The sequence below is a fragment of the Gavia stellata genome, chromosome 6, assembly GCF_030936135.1.
Source record: "Gavia stellata isolate bGavSte3 chromosome 6, bGavSte3.hap2, whole genome shotgun sequence".
In the NCBI taxonomy this organism is placed as follows: domain Eukaryota; kingdom Metazoa; phylum Chordata; class Aves; order Gaviiformes; family Gaviidae; genus Gavia; species Gavia stellata.
The window spans coordinates 34742472-34765616 of NC_082599.1; the positions used below are offsets into that span (position 1 = coordinate 34742472).

General features: G+C 37.0%; 1 protein-coding gene across 1 annotated transcript in view; it reads left to right on the forward strand.

Moving 5' to 3' along the window:
* Positions 1-23145, forward strand: part of ITGB8 (integrin subunit beta 8) — a 43084-nt gene that overhangs the window by 14334 nt on the left and 5605 nt on the right. The window contains exons 2-10 of the mRNA XM_059818794.1: positions 856-941; positions 3602-3776; positions 6542-6788; positions 8548-8713; positions 11448-11606; positions 16581-16676; positions 16771-16860; positions 19469-19603; positions 22644-23046. Coding sequence (XP_059674777.1) covers positions 3608-3776; positions 6542-6788; positions 8548-8713; positions 11448-11606; positions 16581-16676; positions 16771-16860; positions 19469-19603; positions 22644-23046 — 1465 coding nt within the window. The 5' untranslated portion in view covers positions 856-941; positions 3602-3607. The remainder of the gene's footprint in view (positions 1-855; positions 942-3601; positions 3777-6541; positions 6789-8547; positions 8714-11447; positions 11607-16580; positions 16677-16770; positions 16861-19468; positions 19604-22643; positions 23047-23145) is intronic.

Sequence of the window (23145 nt, forward strand, 5' to 3'; positions counted from 1 at the left end):
ATAGCTCTTGGCAGACAAATTCTGTTTCATGTAGAGGCACACTGGTCTGCAAGAGCCTTGTGCTGAACGTGCTGAAAGGATACGCTAATGCTGACATGCAAGTTGAGCTGACCAAGTCCCTTGAAAAGGCTATCTCTTCTTCTCAATTCCAATTGCCAAAGTTTCATAGCAAAGAGTAGTAACTTAAGCAGTGACCTATGAAACAAAACTGTGAAAAGGGTATAAAGGATTTTGCTGATAGACCTGTTAGTAGGCACAATTTTTGCAGTTGTTAGTACATAATGATGTGTCTTCAATCTGTGACACATGTAATGTTGGATAAATTTGTATTCACTTCTGGAAAAAAAAAAAAACAAAAACAAAAACTGCCTCTTCTGGGAAACAGTCATTCCAGAAAATGCAGAGGGGGAATATTTATAGAAGGTGAGAAAATATTTTGGGTTCCATGCAGAGTGAATAATGAATAACTCAGTCAAGTATATATTACTTAAAAGGAAAATGTCTATGAAGAGATAAGCTACCTGGTAAATTTTTTCTGTTAGGCAGTAAATCAGCAAGGTACACGCCAAAGATAAACTTTCATTTCAAAATTATTCTAAATCAGGATCTTAAAAATTTGGCCTTGAGAATGGAGTTTAGTCAATCTGTACATGTATTCTAGACTGTAGATAAAAAAACCGCTGGAAGTATTCCCTCACCGGGCTGCCTTTGTTCTGTTCTACTTCTGTTAGGATATGTTGTCATCACTCTTAATCTGGTGAAGTAATTTTTGAAATCTTGGTTTAAAATTAGGTATTTTACAATTCCCACATATCATCATAAATCATGAATGTTTGGTTTTATATTTCATTGCAGCGGAAAACAGATGTGCCACTTCAAATGCAGTAACATGCACAAAGTGTCTTGCTTTGGGTCCAGAATGTGGATGGTGTGCTCAAGAGGTATGGCATTTTGCTTATTTACTTTTGACTTTATATTTTAGCTCCTTCTGATCTTTATAAAGATAAAAGACTTTTAAACTGTGAAAATTATAGTGAGAAATAGCAAGAAAATCTTTAAATGACCTCTGGAGACAGAACCTGAGAAATCATGTGAAATATATTTTGTTTCCAAAGGAGAAAATACAATCTTTTATTTGGAAAATTGCAGTAATTTTAAATAAAGTGAGAACTTTTTAATGCATTCCATCTGCTTTGTAGACAGCTTTGGCAGGCTTATATTAGCTTTGAGAGTTCAACAGTTTTTGGCTTCAAAAGCAAAATTACCAGTAATTTATATTAAGTCCTCATTATATATCAGAGCAAGTCTATACATATATGCCTATTGCATTTAGCAACAGGTTTTACTAACGGTGGAGTTAACTTTGACCTCGCCATATATTATGACCTTGTCACAAATGGAAAAAATTATACTTTTCTTATTTTGACATTGAAACTATCAGTTCTGAAACTTATCACAGGAGATAGACCTTAGGTAACAAGAATTATACTGAAATTGTTATTGCTTTTTAAACTGTAAGAATATGGTAATTTCTGGGTTTGTTTCACAGAAAAAAGTTGATTACGTGATTTCAAGTAAGGATGGACCATTTTAAGCACTTCAGAGGAGCAAGGTTTTTAAGAATATCATGGCAATTGCAAACTCATATGCTTTTGAAGGTCACATGCAAATTACCTGTGTAGCAGCTTTCATTAGCAGAGAAGGTAGATAAATGCCTAGGGTGTGCCTGGAAGAGATAAGGAGTGTAAGGCACTGGTGTAACTTTATCCAAGATACTGTGTCTTGGAATGATTAACTTAGTCTGAAACAAGTATAAGGAAAAGTAATGCAGTAGAGGCATGGAGGGCTTGTTTTCCAAGAGGAGCCTTAGGGCATGTGTAGACAGCACAATGGATTACAATGTGGAGTGGTCCATTATTGTGGCCTGATGTCCTGTCTTATAAAGGGCACAATTTTATCCTGCTACATCTGTATTTATCACGGAACAGCACTGCTTAGCTTTCCAGTGCTATGGAGCTGCAGTAGATCTCCTTCTAACTAGGCACTCAGATTTGACCAGGTTACACTTCTTCCCCGCTTCTTTTGCTTTACTTCTCATGTCAATCTGAGAGCTGTTCATGAAAGCCAAGGGTTTGCCCAACCCTCTTAGACCGTGCTTTGATAGCCAGTTCACCTATGCACCTGTCCATGGTTGTGGAATGGCAAAACCCTTATTAATGCAGATAGAAATTTTCCAGAGTAAAGTTACAGGACCATTTTTCAGCTTAGCATGCCTGCTTCATCGAAACAATATATTTAATGAGAAAATCAGCCCTGAGGAACACTTGAGATGCTTTGACTTTATACTGCCACACAGAGAACTTCAGAAAATGCTACATATCTATCAGTTGTTAGTGGTAACAGTGAGAGTAGCTGAGTTCTTTATACATTTAAAAATCTACCTTTTCAAAATGTATATAGATCAGAAAGGGTATATAAATAGCAGTAATCTAAAAAACTTGTCTCTGTTGTCTGTATTAAAGAAGGTTATGGAAAAAATATATCAGAGGTAGACTACAAAAATGAGTTGGAACTCGGAAAACAAGATAAATGACTGTTCAGTCTCATTCTTCAGGGGCTTTCTCTGGTCTTTTCAGGGTCTGGATGACTATTCTCTAATACACAGTTGGCTGTATGCACTTTTTGATTGCTTATTTTCCCCATCTGCCACTGAAATATCAGAGATTGTCCATTGTTTGGTCTCCAGCTGTGGCTGGGGTGGACCAATGGTTTGAAAGAGTACAAAGGATCTTGTCTCTTTTTTCCTTGCACTATCAGGATCATGTTAATCATCAGATTTGTGGTCAGGAAGGAATTTTGCATTGGATCATGTTGGCACAATTTTGGCAACTTTGTCCTTTCACTGCAACAAAGGATGTGCTGCTTCTGAGATCATCCTACTACTAATCACTTTTCTGTTTTTACAGGGGCTTTTTTATGTTGGTGGCATCTTAAACTGTCCAGTCTTGTACTACGTAGCTTCCTCTTTCTGGGGATTGAAATGATATAGTTCAGCTGGTCTTTGGATTTGGTGTAGGGTATGGGGTAAAACTTAAATATCTGTGATAGACAAATTCAGGTTAGATAAATCTAAAGCTGACTTCGGCTGCTACTTTTAAATATTAGCCTGAGTAACATTACCAGTGGATTCCTCTGAAAACTAACCTGTTTTGATGTCATGTGAATGACACTTTCTTAGTATAACTAACTCATAGCATAGCACAGAACTTTTTTTAGTGACATAGTGACAGTACATAGTTTCCTTTTTCTCCAAAGCCAGCTTGTTCTGATTGTGCAAGATACTCTTTCTCATACAAAAGTTGTGTCCTTTGTAGAAAAAAGTCATTGTGGCAATTAGGTTTAACTTCTAATTTAAATATTTTGTCATTGCCCTTATTAAAAACATATGGCTTCCATGAACTCGTTCTACAATTTATGCAATTATAGTAGCATATTTTATTGTTTCAAAGACTATTATTTTGTTTTTCTCTTTCCTTTGAAGATATTACAGTTCTTCTTTTCAGCTCTGATTGCTTTGTACTTTTTGTCTCTTATAAAACAGGATTTCATGGCCGATGCAACACAGAAGGGACGCTGTGACACTGTTTTCAACTTAATGAAAAGAGGCTGCCATTCAGATTTTGTAGAAAATCCCACAGTTCATGTCACAATACCCAGTGACCATGAAACAAATACACAAGTGACACCAGGAAAAGTTTCAGTCGAACTGCGTCCAGGTTAGGTTGTCTCTAACACATTGATATTATAGTTAATTTAAACTAAATATAATACTACTAAGTACAGATATTTTCTGAAGAAGCGGCTGGAATAATTATTTTGAAGAATGATGCTATAACATTATATTGTAGGACTATGATGGTGTTGCTCCCATATTCAAGTACAGTCTTCAGCAAGAAGTGTTTCTGTCAAACACAGCTGAAGGTCAGAATAATGCAAGTAGTAAGTGGAAAAGGGATTTTAGGTAGTCTTTTCTGTTTTCTGTTGTGATTTCTTGGTTCTTTTTCTTTAGCTACTTACACAAATAGTTTTCCCTTACATGCCTGTAAACTGTATTCCTTACTGAAAGTAAATTGGGCTAGAATTCCTAAATTCATCATTTGATAAGCTTCTTGATTATTTGTTACTTTTAAGTGCATTGACTAGACAACTATGAAGACTCCAAAGCCAATATATAAGAAGGAACTGGATTCCTAAAGGAGACTTAGGTATTCACTACCTAACATTTAATTTATAAAATGTGAGATACCTGGCCCTAATAAAATCTACAAGTCCTTTTATGGATCTGAGATTTTCTGGTATATCTCTATTTGCCCTCAGCTGAACTCAAGTTAAATCAATGTATGTTGTCTGTCTCTAAAATAGCTGTAGCCAACAGCAGAAGTGGAAGGTGCTATAAAGGGATGCAGGGTGTGTTTCATATCACAAAATTTAATTTATTTATTTCTCTTGCAAACTGCAGTTGGAGAAAGAAAAATCTCCTTTAAGAGCAATCAGTCTTTGATAGAAAAACATTAAGTGAATAGGAAAGTATCTTGCTGATCTTTGCTGTATAAAAGATAATTTTCTGTCAATTACAAGGGAAAAAAGAAGGATCTGCATGAGTGTAAAGCACAAAGGAACTCTGTTTTTTCCACCTTTATAATAAAACTGAGAAAGTAACATCAGCACTTCCTCTCCTTTCCCCACTCTCCTACCAAAGAAATGACTGATACTCTGTTTTGTACTGAGAAATGGTCTCGGGAACTGAGCTAGCTCTAGAAGTGTCTATAATCACACTTACTTCCAAAGACATATTGGCTTCATAGAAAAAAACTTCGCTTTCTAAACTTTGGTTTAATGAACCTATTTGCCAGTAAAGAGTGAAATTGAGCTTGGGGTTCCATATGTTTCGTGGAAGTTCTTGCATCAGGAAGGCAGAAGACTGAAATTCCGAGGGCTCCAGAGGAATAACTTTTGATATATAGACATCCTGCCCGTATTTTATCCCCCAGGGTAATACACAGATATACAGCTATAGTTGTGCCTCAAAACAGAAATTTGGTACAGTATAATCATGCAGACAAAGATGTTTTTGTTTTGCTACTGGGTTTTTTTATTATTGTTTACATATACCCAACTGTCAGGATTTACATGGGAAAAAATAAAAGCTGCACTCAGCAGCTCGCTATATGCAAACTGGAGAGCTGCAAGGGTCATTTACAAAAAGTAATTCTATTTTCACTGGCGAAGAGGAAACACATAAGTTACAGCACACTGAAATTCTGTTTTCTTCATGCAACACCTGATACAGACAAATCCTGACATTTTCAGGTGGAATTATGTTCAAAGACCATTGGAAGAAAGTACTTTGCATGTTTAACTTTTCTGGGTCAGATCTTTGTTACATGTACTTTAATTATGCTATCTAGCAATGTCATATGCACTAGTAAATGTCATGAATAGGTAAGTCACACTTCAGGTGGGTTTTTTTTAGTGAATCTGTTTCTGAATATGTTTAGATAGCTTTTATTGAAAACCTTCGTAATTCTTCTATAATGTCTCCCTTCCTCCTGTCCTTTGCTGTATCATCATTGCATAATGCTGAATTATATTCTGCACTCATCACACAAAGATCCTAGTCCCTCATTTCTTCTGTGAGCTCACAATTTGGGTGACATAAAATAATGAACAATTTGAAGTAATGCATTACTGTACCTACACTGCCCATACTCCAATCACTTCACTCTTTTTGCTGGCATTACAGAATATTAGGCAAGAAAAAATGTGGGGACTGTTTTTAGTGGCTTCCAAAGCACTAACATTTTTATTACATATGAGAACATGAGGTGGTTCTGCAGGAGAGACAGACATTTGTCATCGTGAAATAAAAGAAGAGTTCTCTTTTGTATATGCCAAAAGATGGGGGGTTTTAATATTAAAACCTGGTTTTTAAAAAAATATTTTAATCCTCCTGAGTTTTCTCGTCAAATATTTGGAATTAGATTGGTATAAACTTGGAGCATAATTTACGTGAGTTTTTCAGGCTGTGATGTCTTTATGCTATACGTGTAGTTTTAGACTCATATGACAAACTATTTGCAGGATACACCTATATATTTGGAAGTGTCAAACTTGAAGTGACTGACCACAATTTGTATGCAGATCTGTGTCCTTTGTGAGTCATAACTGCTTTTTGGTGTAATGCCAAAGGGCTTGTATAACCAGGAGTTTAAAGGAAATTGGGGAGAAGTCAGATTTTTACAATAAATTGCACAGTGCTCCTGCAGGGAAAAAAAGCAAGACGTTCTACAAAGAGCCCCTTTATGGCTTATTTTTGAACGATGCTTCAAGGATTCATTTACTCTTGGGAGGTTTTCTTGTTTGTTTGTTTTTCTGTTTGCTGACACAAACAACTTTGTGCTGAGGTTGCTGCAAAAATAAATGTATTTTTGAGTGTCCATTCAAAAATAGTAAATAAACTTATTTGTTTCCTTTGAATCAGGAAGTGAAGCAAACTTTATGTTAAAAGTTCGTCCTCTAGAGAAATACCCTGTGGATCTTTATTATTTAGTTGATGTCTCAGCCTCTATGCACAACAATATAGAAAAACTAAATTCCATTGGATTTGCTTTATCTAAAAAGATGGCGAATATTTCTCTCGATTTTCGACTTGGATTTGGATCCTATGTGGATAAAACTGTCTCACCCTATATTAGCATTCATCCAGGTAGAATCCATAACCAGTGCAGGTATGTAGTCCTTGTATATTTACTGTACCACTGAGAAATTATTTAATTACACAAATATGCATTATGCATATTTATTTTTAAAGCTCTTCAGAATCTGTCTTTGTTTCATTATACCTTGGTTCTCCAGCAAAGTTCCTAAGAAAATGCTGAAAATTATTACACAATCATTACTTCTGAAAAATCTGGTGAGTGATATCAGAAAAACTGTTTCTGTATCAGAAAAAATGTGCAGTATTTTCTTTAGCAAAACAAGCCAAACAACATCTTCTTTGGTATATTTGAATATGTTTTGCATTTAATTTTATAATCAACTGTTGTGTTCTTAGTTATTTTGGATATATGTTGCCTAGATTCATCACAAAGTTTTTTGTACTTTCTGACCTAGGGCTTCTCTACTTTTGTCGATGTGATGCAGTTTCTTTCAGCTCATTTAATGAACAAAAGCAATCCTCTGATCTAATTCCACAGTTGCAATATGAATGAACTCCCATTTTAAATAAGAAAGGTGTTCTGGCTTGCATTTCATTTTTCATGCCATGTCTTTTATGCCTTGCATTCAACACGTATATAAGAAGTGAGGGATCACTTCCAAACCTTCTGGAGAACAAGATTGTTCATAACAAATTCAAGTCTGTAAAAATTTTAATACTTGGAAAGGTGAATTTTAACTATTCATACCTTCTTGCTCATTATGATCTTTCCTGGGAAGACAGGATCCAAAGTCCTGTGAAGTCTATAAGTCTCTTTTTTAACTTAAGTGATTTTTGAATTGGGCACTAGTAATGGAATTCATTAGATAGATATAAATGTCTGTGTCTGAAGTAGTCCTCTATACTGTCTATATAGTCAGTGGAGATCAGTTAGCGCTGCCAGAACACGATTCATTTTGCCTAAAAGTAGACATCTGCAGAGGTATTAATCCTTACAGTTCCAGTTTCACTTCATTGACTGTAAATTGAGTTGGGGGCAGGCAGGCTATAGTCTAGATGCCTACACTGTACGCAACAGAAGGTGAGATGAGCATCTCTGAATCAGATGAGCACCTCAGCTTGTGCCGTAAATTCCACTGCCCTAAATGGGTCGCAGAGCAATGACCTTTATAAGTGCTGTGGCATTAGCTTACTTATGTCAAACTTCACTCCCCTTATACATAATTTCAAAAAGTGTCATTTACAACTAAGATGATACAGTAAATGGAGTTTCCCATCCATATAATGAGGTTACTGTCACTAATCCCAACATTAGTTTTATGTACATTTACTTATTAATAGTGGATGTAAGAACTTAAGTTTTATTTTAGTTTTGATCCATTAGCCCATGTGTCAAACTATTAGAGGATCTTAATGCTGTGGTGTAATAGCCCTTTCTCAGGATGATGAAAAGCAAAGCTGTACCACTCTGTAGACGTTCCAAGAGGGATCATATACTCTCTGAGATCATACCATCGCTCACGTCGCATTTCTTCTTGTTCTGTACAGAAACACTACACGTGTACTGTTACTATATGAACTAAATTATGTTGTATACATTTCCATAAAATAAAAAAAAAAATCTGTTGTTCATAGTAAATTTGAACTAATTCCCACTGAACTTGATCTCACTTGGAGTTATTTTTCTTTCTTTAAGTATTCCTTTTACTGTGCATATATACATCTTCATTAGTAACAGAATTTTATGGGTTGATAGGGAATATTTACATCTCCTTCAAATGGAAAATATGGAATGTGTTAGACTTTGGTTTTGTTTTGTTTTTGTACAGTGATTATAATCTAGATTGTATGCCTCCTCATGGTTATATTCACGTGCTATCCCTGACTGACAATATAGCAGAATTCAGAAATGCAGTGAATAAACAAAAAATTTCTGGAAATATTGATACACCTGAAGGGGGTTTTGATGCGATGCTCCAAGCAGCTGTGTGCCAGGTAAGGAGCTTATTAACAAAAGACTAAATGGTAGTTCAGACACAGAGATATATAGATATATATATGGATACAACAGTGCTCAGTGTTACTGAATTCAAATTGTCAGTTCTAGGACTGATAATAGTAAGATTTCTTCCTCCTTCTCCATTATATCCCCTTTAGCTATACATTTCTGTTTCCCATTGAAACTGATAAAGGGGAGCATAAGGAAATATTTTTCAATATTGGTTAATGATGTTCTTCAAAGTCCTACTTTAACCAGCCTAACCAACATAGGATGGGCAATGAAAGCAACTGCCTCTTGCTTGAATAGGCACATGTATTAATTTCAGTCAATTACAAAATTAATTTTAAAAATCATTAAAGCTTTTCTTGTGTTCCTAAGTGAAGACATACAATTTGACATTTCTTCTACTTAAGAACACATTTGAAAACTGAAGGATCAGTTACATACCTGCTCGTGTAGATAAGGAAAACAAATGCACTTCAGTGTTATCTCAGCATCTGAAGAGTTTATATTTAAAAACAATAAAAATCAACTAAAAAATAAATTTTGTATATTAAGAAAATTGCATCACCATCTCTACCATACAGAAAGGGGTGGAAAAGATCTGCATCAGTTGTTCCCAAGCTATAAGCATATTAAATAATAAGGATTTGTTTGTTCTAAAGGGCTCTTTTGCATGTTGTTTTTCTTCTATGCCTGATAGTACAATAGCAATTCTGAAAGTTGGCTGATTTATGGGGTTGCTAACGCTCTATAAGATACTCTTTCTGGTCCTCTTAAGGAAAGTAATTCAACTCCTGTCCAAATCACAGGCATTTGCTGAGTTTCTCATCTCTTGAGATGATGTCAGGATAATTCTTTTATCTTGTCTATCTACACATTCTTTTGTTTTGGAGCAATAGAATGAGTCAAGGCCAAAAAGTTATCTAAAGTATGCTAAAAATGAATAGTTTGGTCCCAATTTTATTTTCAAATTTTGATGAGTTGTAAAACAGGTAAAAAAAAGCCACTCTTCATAGACACTGTGATCACAGCTGTTATAAAAAATTGTTCTGAAGCTTTGGAAAAATTCCTTAAAATTCAGTGTTTCTCATTGGACACATTCCACACTTTTGACATGTAAGTTCTAGAATAATATATGCTTCCAAAAACAATAAAATGGAAACATTCATGAGAATGGGGAGGCTTTCCTACTAACTGAATTGTGAACCAAAATGGATGAGAACAATGTGCAATTCATAACGACCATCATGAACTATAATTTGTATTAATCTGCACTCATTTTGCCTACAATAGAACTTTATGACTTGCTCCATCTTGCTTTAACCAATACATCCCTGCTGCAAGCAGTAGCAGGTTAGGACATGAAGCTTCTTTAAAATTTTGGTTGCTGTGATGTATGTACATAGGAGTTTTGAGGTGACAAAGTGAAATGATGAAGTCTTAGAAGCAAGAAGTTTCTGCGGTGCTGGAGGAGAATTTGGGATTATTTAAGATATAACCTGTTTGTAAATAAAACTTAAAATACCCTTCTTTAGAGGAATGCTGTCTAGGATTGTCTGAGGGAGGCTGATGCCTAATGTGTAAGCTGGAAAAAACACCACATCCCTGTGTACTTATTATCCCTACTGTTACGGGATGCTCCTTGCCCATTCAGAGCTAGCAGGGAATGAGCCTGAGAAGTGAGCTAAATCCCTCTCTGCAAAGCAAAGAAAGGAAGTTAGAGAATAAGTCACAAAGCCTGGCTGAGTACATGGACTGTATTGTAGATACACATTTCACATGGGATGAAAGATACCTGGCAGTGTTAAGGAATAATGGTAGAGATGAGACAGCTCATAGGAAGGAGGAGCAAGAAAGGAGGAAAAATTGAATTAGAGGAGAAGATGGAATAATCGAGATAGGGAATAATGAAAAAGAATATAAGGTGATTCATGTGTGCCTTTAAAGTTTGATTTAAAGCAGCCATTTATTGCTTGCAGGGAAATAAATGTTACGGAAATACAAATTGGCACCTAACCCAGTTTAGATATAAGCTTGCCCTGCTACCTCTTTCACATCACTGAATTCCTAAAACACATCAGATTCACCCTTGCGGATGCCACTTTGCTATTAATCTCTTCGGGTGGTGGATAGATGTAGTATTTTGCTGCATAATAAAGAATTTCTCAATTTGCAGGTGCATGAAGACACTCAAACTTTAGTTTATTGGTTGATCATACACCAATGTCCTTTCTGGAAAGCTGTGTAGGAAAAGGAAATTATAGAATGATGAGAATATAAAGTAAATAAATATAAAGTAAAAATAGAAGCGGGCACCAAGTGCCAATAAGAATGAATGCATATTTGTTGGTTGTAATGCTTTTTGGATCCCAGAGAATTACACAAGTGCTATGCATTTGCATTTCTAAGTAATAGTGACACACACAATGTGGCAGCTGTTACCCACTGTATAGTGCATAACTTGTATATATTTTAGAGAGATCGTTCTTCAAAAAGCAAAGAAATTGGTAAGTGGATCTCTGACTCGCAGTAATAGTTTTCAGATGTAGGACGTGATATATGTTTCCACACAAAATGCTTTAAATAGCCTGGTTTAAACTTAATGCTGCTAAGCAGTGTAATATCTGAAAGTAGACTTTCACATTCATTTTTCATTTTGTTATTTATTATTTTAGAAAATAGGTAGTTACTGCTTTCTTATGCTTTATTTTGTTTTCTTTTTAGAGCCATATTGGATGGCGCAAAGAAGCAAAGCGACTGCTTCTTGTGATGACAGATCAAACTTCCCATCTGGCCCTTGATAGTAAATTAGCAGGGATCGTAATTCCCCATGATGGAAACTGTCATTTGAAAGATAATGTGTACATCAAAGCTACGAGTATGGTAAGGTATATGTCATATATTCTGCCCTCAGGGAAGCGGTGTAAAACGGCGTAAATGAGGTTTTTAGATTGCTGCCAAACCATTGCTTTTAATTCAGTTATTAGGATAGTATTTTCCCAGGTAGGCAAGATGTGAAATAAAGAATCAATCACCAGGAAATATTGACATTGTTTTTGTCTGGGATAAAGCATTTTGGAGTCTGAGACACAGCAGAGGAGAATATATTACTGGGTTTCGTGCAGTTTTTTGTTATCGTTTCGTAATGATGAGCAATTCTTACATGCATATGTAAGAATTGCATGATCCTGCTGATGAGACAAAGGTAGTGGTTGTGCTTTATGGTCAGAAGATGTGTAGTTCCCACAGTTGAAAAGGCTTGGTAAGAGTAAGGCTGAAGACGTACAGCAGCAATGAGCTAATTCAACCATGATGGACTAGAAAATATTTTCGTGCCACAAAGCTTTGCTGTGGTAATGTAGTATTAAATACATTTGAATCTCACAGTATAAAACCAATGTGTGGTAATACATACCTGTGCAAAAAGTTGTATCAAATCCACTGTAGCAAAATAATATGCCTTCAGCAGATATTTTTAGCTTTCAGAATAATTTTTTCAAGAATGTATACAGTAGTCATGAGTGATCGAAGACATGCATTTTTTTTCTAAGATTTGTAGTTTTTAATTGCTTTGGCTATTTCCTTAAAGAAATATGAATCATTTATTTAAGAAACAGGAATCACTACTTAATTGCCATGTAATCACTAGAAAACAGAAATACGAACTGTGGTATCATTAGAGCACATTACAGTTTTATTCTCAGTGCTAGCTGCACTTAGTTAAAGTATATAGCCTGAGTTCAGCCCAAGCCAGCAATGTGCTAGTGAAGTCAGTGAGGGCTACGTGTAAGTTAGGCTAGACCTGAATATAACCTCAGCAACTGGTGTTTACGAGGATGGTGGGACAGCAGGAAGCAGCCGCCATATGGTGTGTGATCATGAAACATGGGAGGTTTCTGGGAATTGGTGGGTGTTCGGGACCTTGATGAGCAGAGGAGGGAGCTGAGCGTGTTCTAACAGGAAGGTTGTTTGGATTTCCGATTGTCTGGTGTTCTTGCATTCATATACTCCCTCTGTCACCTCTTGGATATTCCCTCACAGATGTCAGTATTATTTATTTCCCTCTAGCCAGTCTGTTCAGTTTCAGTATTTCTACAGTGTCCCTGGGATAAAAACAACCCCTTCCTTTGTTCTACTTAAAGCAAATAATCCCGAAACTTTCGTTTCCCAAAGCAGAGCATACGTACAGGTTATGGTGTCCCTATCTCTATTTTTCTTTTTTTTTTTTTTCCTAATTTCAGTGCTATAAATGAGAGGAATTTTGCTCTGCTTATTAACAATTGCTGAAGGTAGAAATCTTATTCTGCTATTCAGGTTTCCTTTGGTAATAAATATAGTGTCTGTTTCAGAAAAAAAAACCAACTATATTTATTTTCTGTCCAACTTGAGAAATTAACTTCTGTTTCAGCTGGAAAACCTCACCAATATAAAATACAAACAAAATTAATTAATCTCTTTCTGAGTAACAATGACAGATTGATGGCTGACTGAAGAAAGTGTTTTCTGGATGCTGGGTTGAAAAATCATTATTTTACTGTCCCATATAGAATAAGAAATCTCCATGATTATCGCTATTGATGCCTTTTTTGAAATGAGGTAGTTTTTTTAGCCACCTAAATGAAATTACCTTGAAAGATGCTTAGATCTGTGGTGGCACCTTTTGGCCCATGTGTTTTCTGGCTACTACTCCATACCTTTTTCAACCACGGGCTAATTCTTGCATGCCCACATGTAGTAGCGGTCATGCACTTAGTAATAGAAAAGGGGTAGAATGGAAATCTTTCTCAGTATTAGATATTTTCTGGAGCAGATTTTACATGATAACACATTAGTGTCTGTAAGGGTAGGTGTACTGGTTTTCTGGGTTTTTTATTCTCAGGGGTATACAGCTTGTGATTATTTTAGCCATACAGATCCAAAAGGAAACTTCAAATGAACAAGTAAAATCAGGGGAAAAAAAAAAAGACTATTTCATGTTTAAATGAAATGTCGTGAAAGGCTGTCAGCTTTTTAACATACACATCACATGAAACGTATTTTTGCCTTTTTTCCTTATCAGTGCAATTTTGTTGTCCTATGCTAAATTAAAGAGCCATCTGTAATCACATTGTTTTCCTACTTTGATTCTTAGCTTCTGGTAGTCTTGAGAGGATTGCATTTTGGCATATTTTTATTTCCTCCTTGTGCCAGTTAAAAGGACTTTGCTTTATTTATTTGCATAAGCATAACCTTCACATCAGAAGTGTTTCCAGTTAGTCACTTTTCTGCCTGTTTCTTTCTAACTTTTGCTAAGTAGTCACGCAGAGGTCAGCAAAAAAGCATAAGACAGGAAAGAAATCTAGTCCATTTTAATTAGATCTATGCTTGATTAACTCCCTTTCTGAAATACTTAACATCTGTATTAGTTATCCTCTCAGCTTAACACAGTAGGTTAAAAAAATAAAATGAATGATGTAATTGGAACAAGAAAGATGATCTAAAATGAAAGTACATTCGCCTGAGCAGTAATGGGAAGAGATAAGTAAAAATACTTAAAATGCAGCAAGGTTTTTACAGCAAGAAAAATGAGGCTCCATGAGTGACCAACAGTTCCTTATGTCATCTCTTAATATGCTTAAAATAATGAAAAAGATAGTGTGGGTCTGTTGATGCTTTTTTTTAAAGTCTCTTCTAATAAAAAGAAAATTTTTCTTTCTAATCTGAAGTGAGACTTGAATGTACTACTAACAAAGCTGGACACTCTAGTGAGTTAGAGCTGACGAGTATACTTGTAAGCAGACTAGGTAGTTTGGGGATCTAGTCCCTGCAACGCTTGCATGTCTATGTGTGTCATCTCTTGACCTTAGTAAGCTCCATCTAAATAAATTTTTGTTTCATGAGGGCTTGGAAACCCGTTTGTGATACCACTGATCCCAGAGTTTTGCCATTAGTTGCAGAGTTGTTGAAGGGCCACTTTGCTGGAATTCGAAGATGTCTAGTGTCATGTGTCAGGCAGGAGGACTGACTTATTTGACCACCATCCCATGATCCCTTAACACTGCCTCTGTCTTTCACACATTTATAGTGCAGGAAATATTTGCGGGACGGCTGGCTTCACTCGCCTGTGTCCTGGGACTACTTGGTGTGTCTGTGATCTGCCAGACAGTTGCATGTGGCCTGTAGGGTTGTACAGCACAATGGAGGCCCCACCACCGTGGTCTGTGGTCATGGAGAAGGCAGGAGGCTGTAGTACTGTGTTGCAGGCTATTGAGAATGGCAACAAAGCCACTCCTGCTGCAGTTCACCCACAACTGCTGTGGAGTGTGCATGCATGCTCACTGGACCCTCACGTATGGCACACTCCCCAGCTGCAGCTCTAAGAAGGCCTGTTTATTGCTACCTTTCATCACTTATCTTAAGGAATATAATCTCTTACCAAAGGGTAGAAAAGTTGAGAGAGGCATGGACCCTGGCTAAGATCAAACTGCAGCAAGAAACTCCTTTGTTCTTTCTATACGAGGCTCTTTATAATGGTGCAATATGATGGAAAACAGATTTTGCCCCCTTGCATAACTTTGTCTCACCTGTCTTGGCACTCGCATTACTATTAGGAGAGCAACTGGCTTGCAAGGTGCCTTGAGTAACAACTGACACTCTGAGAAATTAATTGTGCAGGGAAACAGTGTGTTTGTGCAAGAGAGAGACAATATGGAGCAGATGGTGAAAAATACCAGGAAGAGAAAAACAGCTAAGTATATGAGGGAAAGAGGTTGAAGGACCTGACATAAATGGAGACGTGCAGATGAAATCTCTGTAAGGGGAAACACAGGCCAAGGCCCCAGTCATTTATCTATGTTTAGTCATGACTTTCAGGTGTTGAATTTACTTCTTGAGAAGTATTCACAAATACATGGTAAATAAGCTGTGACTTTCAGTCAGTTTGGCTTAGAGTACTGGAGCTGGATGGATCTCACATAGCCCAGGTGTACAAAGCCCACTGGGACCACACAAGACACCCTCGTGCTTCCTCAGATCTTGGATGCAGGGATAGCAATGAACCTCTTGTTCTCGAATCCACGTCAGATCTCTCAATGAGAAGTGTAGAAGGGCAGGTTACTGGCACAGGGCATGCCATCATAGGTACTTCACCAAATAGAGCAATGGCATTACTGGGGAGAGGTGTGAAACTCATGCTACCTTCTTCAAGCACAAGCGTGGTTAAGAAAATGTAGCAGGTCATCACAGTGAGGACTGGAGGCATCACTCCTAAGGAAGGTCTTGGACATACAGAGAAGGAGAAAGCTGTCAGCCATAAGTAAGATATGTACAGAATACTGACATTGCTAGAACCTGACCCAGTGGCTGCATTTAGCTGATGTGTCTGATCCCTGGTGCCAAAATAAATTTCTGAGAAACAAACTTCTAATTACTCACCTTGCTGTTCCCAAAAGCACACCCCATCTCAGTGCCCTCATGTTGTACTTTCTCCCTGACTTTTGCACAAGAACCCACCTATCATTCTCAGGAATCTTGTTACTCTTCTAGATGGACCATGGACAGCATCATATCCGTATTTCTTAAGCATCAGACTCAAAACAACAAAATAGTACTGTACGAGTTAGTCCTCACACTCTGCAGCACCCCTGCATAGATGGCAACGATAAGCTGGTCACAGTCTAGCTGGTGCCTGATGATTTTTTTTGTCATGATCTGTTTATTTGGTTGGTCCCACCTTCTTTTGGATGTAGGCCTTGCATTTCTCTGTATATTTAGAAATAAGGATTGGAGTGGTTCTGGAATCCTGTGTTGTGTCATATGTGAAATATAAGGTTTTTCCCTGCTAATCTGCAGTCTTCTCTTTTCTGTTGTATTTTGCAGGAGCATCCATCTCTTGGGCAGCTTTCTGAAAAATTGATTGACAATAACATCAATGTTATTTTTGCAGTTCAAGGAAGCCAGTTCCACTGGTATAAAGTAGGTTAGAAACCTGATTTCTTTTTCCAATTTTGAAAGCACAATATTTATATTAAAAATTAAAACTGTGCATAAATGATTGTATTTTTCATAGGATCTGTTACCTCTGTTGCCTGGTAGTGTTGCAAGACAGATAGAATCACAAGCAGCAAATCTCAATGATTTGGTGGTAGAAGCCTATCAGGTATGATGAGAGTGACAATGTTGTATGCCGTATTTGTACAGAGATTTTTCACCTTTCATAGCCTAAAGTTGGAATTTTCAGCATCTTGGCTTCTATCTGAAGTCCACGAGAATAAGTTCCCTACTTTTCTGAATGTCCAGGTTGGGGGGTGACACTACCCCAAGATAGCTCTCAAATTCCCAGGCTGTTGGGGTCTCAAAGCCAAGAGCTACCACTTTTTCCTTTCTAAGGATGCTTCTAAATATGCTGTTTGAGTCTCTGCACCTGTTGCCATGTAACTTCAAAAGAAGCATCTGACTTATTTGAATTTTGGCATCTCAGATCTTTAGTTACAGACTGTCTAATAAATTCAGAGCAAAAAGATAGTGCAGTATCTAGAGGGTTTTACAGTATAATTCTTAGAAAATGGACAACAGGTAGGAATTTACAAGGAGGTAGTTTGACAACAGTGGATGTTGTGGAAAGCAGGATTTACACTGCACAAAGCAGTGTAATGACTCAGGGTTTTGAGGCACGGCAGTGAGGAAGAGTTTTGATAGGGATTTGGGAGAGAACAATGGAAATGGCTTTGTGAATTCTTGCCTGGAGTTCTCAGCTGAAATAATAGTATGGGAAAGAGAAAGTAGTAGTATGGGAAAGAGCATAAAGTAGTTTTCCACAAATGATTGACAGGGAATGGCAGCTTGAAAGTGGAAATTGGCATCTTGATAGTGAATGAAAGCCCGGTAAGAGGGGACATAAGCAGCTTTGAAAATGAAGGCAAGTACATTTGAGGTATTAGAGCACAGGGAGCCCATAGAGCAGCATCAAAATGAACATGATGGGTTAGATGGCTGAATGCTGTTCAGGTGTGCAAGTTACACAAACATACAAGTTCCAAATGTTGAAAAATCAGTTACAAAGATATAGGCAAGGTATCAACATGCATCACATTATTTTTAATTAGTTGGACATGGGAGGCTGAAATTATCCATTGTACTAGGTTAACAATCTAAATCCAGCTATTTACTTTCAGCAAATTAGCTATAATGAAGCGCCAATTCCCATGTCTGTTCCTAGTCAGTAGAGTGGGTTTGTGCATATTTTTCTCACTGTCATGTTGGAAACATTGTGCAGAATGCAAAGACATTCAAAAGCAGAAGAGGTTAGGAGTAATCAAATTGCAGAGAAGTTCTCACTGATACTGAACTTTCTCTTATAAAATAGAGAAATCTCATTTTGAATATGGAGGTTTGCAGGAAATTACTGGCAAAAAATTTTTAAGATCATAGTCCTTTTGTATGCCATTTTTACACTGTCCATCCTAAATTGTATCCTGGTATTTAGAGCACAGTGCAGGGCAAACATTCAAGGAGAGGAAATGAAAATTTACAAAATAATGATTTAGTTCAATGGAAGATTCTGTGGGACTTTCCTGCTCCAGCCACCCCCAGTTTGCTCTTGCCTTATTTTCATTTTTTGGACAGTATCTTCCTTCCCATCCTAATCTTCATTGGATTTGATACTTTGAGATTTTTATCATAGTTTTAGGGGTTTACAGTATACAGACACACAGTGAACAGGGCTTGTATGTTTTGCTTTCTTGAAAGCAAAAGTAAGTAGATAAGAAAATAAATTTAGTGTTGATGTTTGATGACAGTGGGCCTCTTGCACTCTTGTTCTCGGGAGGGAAACCTTAGGCTTAGTTGTGGAAAACCCTGGCTGAAAATCCCTGGCTAAAAAGCCAAAGATGAATCACTAATTTTCAAAAAGTTACTAAGATAAACATGTGTTCAGATTCATGTAATTAAATTTCCATTTGTAGCAGTAAAAATATCCCACTAAACTAATTTTTTAAGTACTAGTATGCTAAGAATTTTAATAATCTCTTTGTGCAATTTTCAGCTCATAGGTTTGTACAGAGCTTTAATAAATTTTTAAAAGGTCAAGAAGCAATATTCCTTCTTGGAAGGAAGTAGGATTTTAGAGCATGCAGTAAATACAAGTTACAAAGTAGCTGGCTTTTTCATTATTTTATATTGTAAAAAGCCCTAGTGGGAATCAACCAGTTGTTGACTTCTATAGTCCTAGCTGACCCAAATAAATCAGTACGAATAATCCCAATAGCTTTTAGATCATCCTAAGGTTTGTTCAGAGAAAACTTTTCCAAGACAGATGCAAAATATTGAAGTTTATAAAGTGTCAGGTCAATTAGGAACCTTTTCTGCTGGATAACAATAGTTGTATGTATGTTTACTGTTTTATTTTAAATATGTGGCTAAAAGGCAGTGTAGTCTCTCAAACAGTAAGCCATTTTTGTTGAACACAGTCGTTAGAATAGATTTTCAAATTGCCAAAAATACAGCCTCAAAACGATTTTAGAAAAGCTGAAAATGTTTTTATCTGGAAAATGTAACCCTCTTTATCAGAATTACTAGTTCACTGGTTGTGTATATTTGGAATGTAATTGGGTCTTTATATGGGAAACAATGCTTTAATTCATTCCTCTATTCACACAGACAAGATTTCTTCATTTTTAGTCAGACATAGTAGCCGTACTTGGTGTTAGTCACTAATACACATTATAAGTTGAGATGCAATGCGTCTAAGACTTGTTTTCTGGTTACAGAAACTAATCTCTGAAGTGAAAATCCAAGTGGATAACCAGATCCAAGGTCTTCATTTCAATATCACTGCAATCTGTCCTGACGGAAGTAAAAAAACTGGCATGGAAGGATGTAAAAATGTGGGATATAATGAAGAAGTATGTTGATAGTTCTCGTTCTTCAAGAAACTGGAATACTTATTTTTCTGTTTGGTTGGGTTTCAATGGTGTGAAATCTTCTAGGGATTTACTTAAACTGAAAATAGATTTATGTGATTAATGATCACAGACTCTCTATTATTCTCTGGTTTTATTTTTCCTGAATCTTATTTTAATTCTCACTAATCTCATAGAACTAAGGCTCAAAGCTTTTCCTGAAAGCTAGAGTCCATTAAAACTCTTCTCCTTTGTCCTCCACTGGGCACAAAGGCCATGTTCATTGTGATGAAATCTGTACGTAAAGAGGTTGAAAGATAATCGCTCAGTGGAAAAGAATCACTGGAATTTGTGTTCCTTGGGTCTGTACGAGACACCACCTTTCCCTCTCCTTGCTCTAGTAGTCTTCATGCACACTCAGGGTTGTGGATAATTAGTTTATTTTATAAATCAAATTAATAAAATGATTTATCCCCATTTGGATCGGTGCCACCTACTGAATGAAACAGATTGTAAAACTGGAGCATCATGCACCATGAAAATGCGGGGGAAGATGTCTGGCTAATATAAAGAACATGGTTTTCTTCCCAGAACAACTTCTCTGTGCCTTGATATATTTATTTAATTGCTTGGAGTAGTAGAGTAATTCACTTAACTTGCCAGGAAGAGGTCTGTGTTTCTGGAGAGCAGGGTCAAGGAGTTCTTTCCTTCTTGACATGTACATACGTCTCAGCTGGTGTGATTTTACTTGTGTCTGTGTGTAGAAATAGCAAAACAAATCAGTAGATTAAATGTGTGCATTTTAAATACGTTCATTTAGATGTATTTTGTGCTCTTCTGAATTTTGTCTGCATGCCTTGCTGCTGATTAGCTTCTACAGTTTAAGGGAGATTTGCTATGTTTTTCTTCTTAACTCGTCTCTTCTCCAGTGTTGTTCCTTGTGCATGTCGTAAGAAATAGGGCTGGAATTTGTTCTGTTTAATGAAAAGAAAAATATTTATATCTGTTTCTTTTTAATAAAAAGCCAAGCCAGTTGATTGTAAAAGATTGCATGTGGTCCTAAACCTCTACTGCTGTTGAAAATGAGCCATCCTCAAGAGATTAATTTATTTAACTGTAAATCCTCCTTTCAGTATTTGTTTACAGGCAAAATGCTTTTCCTTAATTCTCACATTCTTTTCATTGTCTAATCCTTCTTCCTTCCTTTTCTTACCAAAACACAAAGTGTATTATATTCTGGAAGAATTCTCTGGCCTCTTCAGGGTGCAAAACTAACTTTGGCTATTAGCAAGCGTCAGTGTTCATGGTGTCATAATTATTTAGTTGCAATATGTTTAATCTTTCTGCTGCTGTGTTCAGACCCGTCAAATTTCACAACTCGTGCACAAGATGTGATTTGCCCTTCCCTCCCATCTTCCTGCTATTCCTCCAGTAGTGTGTTCTACATGAAGATGATGTTTTCTAGCAGGGCTCTGTGTGGAATAAAAAGCACATTCTCTAGCTGCAGCCTGTCCTCCCCATGTGATAAGCACCTGCCGTATGAATTAATTAGTGTGTAGCCACACTTTTTCCCCATAACCGAAGGGAAGGAGTCTCATGCACGAAGAGTACAGGCAACTGAGGGCTTATGTGTGTGGTGATGCATTTAAGAAACAAGAAGAAGAAAAGCAAAGGGCAAGACAAAGCCTGTGTGCCCCCTCAATATGACATTAAGAAGCGTGTGCTTCTGCGCAGCATTCTTCTCCTGATGTCCGTGTAGGCAGCCGCAGCCCTGTGCACCACAAAGCCACCATTGTCCCCAAGGGCTCGGCTGTTCTCATGTGGGGGTGCAGCAGGAGGGGGAGACAGCAATGAGAAATAAATGGTCTTAGTCTTTGCGGGTAGTTTCAACCTTGTATATAATCAGTTTCTTAGCTTTTCTTGATTTTTTTTTTATTTGGAAAGCTTTATTCTTTGGGGGTAAAGAGTAAAGGTATTTGCTTCTCTCAGGCTCCTTTCTCACCTTTTCCTCTTGGTTATATTTTCATTGTGAGGAGGCAAGGAAGAGTTGTTTTCTGTCAGCAGGCTAAATAGCCTTAGTGATAATACCCTGTCAGAAGCCTACCAGTCAGAAAAAACAAAACAAAACAAAACAAAACAAAACAAAAAACCAAAAACAAAACCAAAAAACCCCACAATTGTGAGATACAGGATTGCTATCCAGTGAAAGTATCACAGATGTCAGAGATGTCAAAGAGTTTTGGTAGTGATTGATGCAAACTCTGTGGCAGTCACCTAACCACCAAAATCATCTGGGGTCCTATGCCAGGGCTCTGGAAAGCCACAGGGGCTGCTGCTGCAGTGGGCACCACCAGGGTGAGGTCCTGGGGCATGGTGGTGATGGCCATGATGTGGCCAAGAGATGGTCACTAGATCCACCCCAAAGCAGCACTTGGTCTGCCCAGGGCCACAGCAAAAGCAGCAACACTCTCTTGCTCCATCCGCATTGTAGGAATGGGAAAAATAAGCTACTGCTAAGGTGTGAGACATTTCTGTGGTTTAGTAGGAGTATATAGGACCATCCAAAAAACCTGTGTGGTTTCTATTTGCACAGACCATTTCTGCAGCAAGAACATTCATTATAGGTTCTTTTTATGAAGAGTATCTCTTTCTGTTTTTGTATTGTATTGCTCAATCTAGTCCCAATTCTCATCTGAGTATTTCTATAATATACACAGAATGTACACATTAAATAAGATCAGGAGGATGATTATGGTAATTTTATGACAATTTAACTTGTATTAAACTTGTCTTCTGGAACTATGCTTTCTTCACATGAAAAGTAGACTGCTGTCAATCTTCTAATGTTAGGGTTTTAACTGTATTTGTGATGCCTATCATTACTAATATATCATATTTGACAAATGGCCACTGTGTATTTTGTTATTATTAGCTATTGCACATTCACACATAATGTAAGATTCTAATTTATTTATGTGTTAAAAATTTTAAGCAATTTATAGAAAATAATAATGCTGTAAAATCTGTCTTTATTTCTTCTTAGGTACTTTTCAATGTATCAGTTACAATGAAAGGATGTGATACAACTGGAGGAAGAAAATATGCAATACTTAAGCCTATTGGTTTCAATGAAACCGCCATCGTTAATGTGCAGAAAAGTTGTGCCTGTCAGTATGGAGACAGTGCGAGGCACAGAAGAGTATGGGCTGATGAAACTTTTTCTGATGGCAAACAGTCCCATTGCAGTGACAACTGTAGCTCTAATAGAGATACGCTTCCTTCTGAGAGATGCAGACAACACCAGGACCAGCCCATCTGCAGTGGTCAAGGAAATTGCATAGATGGAAAATGTTTCTGCTACAACAACAAGCTAGGCAGGGTGTATGGCAAGTACTGTGAAATGGATGATTTTTCCTGCCCATATCACCAGGGAAACTTATGTTCTGGTAAGCTGCAGAGTTTATGTCTCTATTTTGTTTTTGGTTTGGTTTTTTTTTTGTTGTTTTCTGAAGCTTATATACATGATGCAGCTGAAAGCAATGATA